Raw genomic sequence first — 1,810 nt, forward strand, 5'->3', positions numbered from 1 at the left:
TTTTCTAAAAGTGTGAGTAAGACACTTGATAAATAACTTAATAGCACCTTTTAACTTAGAATTTGCTCTTAGCAAATTCTAAGAAGCCTGATAAATACGGCCCCAGAACTTCTTCAATTCATTTCTGGAAAAGTAAATTGAAATGACAGTAGGGTCTCCAGGCTTCCAGTTCTGTTTTCCATACCTTTCCAGCATATAGGCTCAGGTTTCATGGATGTTTGCTTTCTGAATGAAACTTGTTGGATTGTGGTGAGAAATTAATTGGAAAGCAGATTTTTTTTCAGCGTAAACTGGTATCTGGTCTTTTTAGGAGCAACGAGTCATCAGCACAGGCTGGTACCGGTTGCGACTGAACTCTGCCTTTTATTTTAACTCAGAGATAAAAAATGGAGGTAAGGTGTACCACTGCAGAGACCACGAGAAGAGGACAACTGATGCTCATCTGAGACCAAACTCTGTTGACTTCTTCTCCGGGGCGTCCACACTGCACAGCCGCACATAGCAGACCCTGGAGGGTAAACACAGCAGCTTATGTCTCCACATAGACACAGAAGCAGCAACATTTCTGTAGCATCTTCAGGGTAAATGAAACGACTCACCTTCAGGAGGTGTGCAGTTACCGAGCAGGCCAGCACGCTATCTGGAGAACACACCTTCCTCTGATGAGGAAGAGAAATCAAATGGTTTCAACCTGGCTGAAGTTTGCTAAAAGATTAAACTATTAACCACCAGTTTACCTGATGCTTGTTGATGTGCTCTACGAGCCTGCTGCAGTCCACAGTGGTCCTTCCACTTTCACTCTTTATTTTAAAGAACAAAACAGCTGGGAGGGACAGGAGCACTCTGAGGAACACAAAGGTTAGGGTCAAAGATCTGATCTAGAGTTTACTGCACCCTTGAACCAGGTGTAATCTATGGAAGGGAATCAGGCCACCTGTTCCATTTATGTAAGCTTCTCTGCAGACCAAGCTTGGAGGTGATGCTGGCAGAGGATGGAGAGCATCTCTGAGACACAACCTCAAACAGGAAATCCCAAAGATCAGCTCTGTGTCTGCAGCCGCCTGAAACGTTGCTCACTTCCATTTCGTATACCAGTTCCTTTAAAAACACAAAGAAATATTTTATGCCCTTATTTTACTTGCTGCAGATTAATATCTATTTATTTTCTACGCGTTTAACCCATCAAGATGCCATTCAGCAACAGCTATGGGTGACCGAATGGTCGGTTTATCAGCCCAAATATTATGAGCCCCAGCCTAATAGACACGGGGCTCTTTGTGTTCCAGCAGAACTCTCAGGCTACCTCCTACTACACCTCTGATCACGTCAGCAAGAGAAAACAACTTCATCCAACATCTGTGGTACCATCAAAGCTTTAAAGAACATTTAGCAAATGTTGGTGTTTCTTATTAAAATTATTTTTCCAGATTTTGCTTTAAAGGTTTCAATGCATTCATCAGGTGAGTTGCGAAGGACACCCTGGACAGGCCTTCAGTGTTGGTCAGGATGACACAAAGAGTCTGCAACCTGTGGCTCTCATGACACTTTACAACAGCTCTTCTTCATCTTGGCTAAAAAAGGTGAAGACTCATTTTTTATAATATAGATCTACTAACATATCAATTAGTTTTAATTTTTTTTGCAACATAGTTTTGTTTCTATGTTTAAGAGATAGACCTTTTACTAAATATAACCCGTGTTGTTATTGCTGTCAGTTTTCTTTTTTATGAAGATGTAATGTTATTGGCTCTAAACGTCCTTTATTAGCTGGACTAAAGTCAGAAATAGCTCTCTCAGTTATAAAGGTTGC

At 41.3% G+C, this 1,810-nt stretch overlaps 1 protein-coding gene across 1 annotated transcript in view; it reads right to left on the bottom strand.

Annotated features, from left to right (window-relative positions):
* LOC107101653 (Fanconi anemia group A protein-like) overlaps positions 1 to 1,094 on the bottom strand; it is a 4,914-nt gene extending 3,820 nt beyond the window's left edge. The window contains exons 1-4 of the mRNA XM_015400646.1: positions 935 to 1,094; positions 738 to 843; positions 600 to 659; positions 404 to 508 (exon numbers count right to left, since the gene is read on the bottom strand). Coding sequence (XP_015256132.1) covers positions 404 to 508; positions 600 to 659; positions 738 to 843; positions 935 to 1,083 — 420 coding nt within the window. The 5' untranslated portion in view covers positions 1,084 to 1,094. The remainder of the gene's footprint in view (positions 1 to 403; positions 509 to 599; positions 660 to 737; positions 844 to 934) is intronic.
* Positions 1,095 to 1,810: the final 716 nt, after the last annotated feature.

Source organism: Cyprinodon variegatus, unplaced genomic scaffold (assembly GCF_000732505.1).
Source record: "Cyprinodon variegatus isolate N-32 unplaced genomic scaffold, C_variegatus-1.0 Scaffold1128, whole genome shotgun sequence".
Taxonomy (NCBI): Eukaryota; Metazoa; Chordata; class Actinopteri; order Cyprinodontiformes; family Cyprinodontidae; genus Cyprinodon; species Cyprinodon variegatus.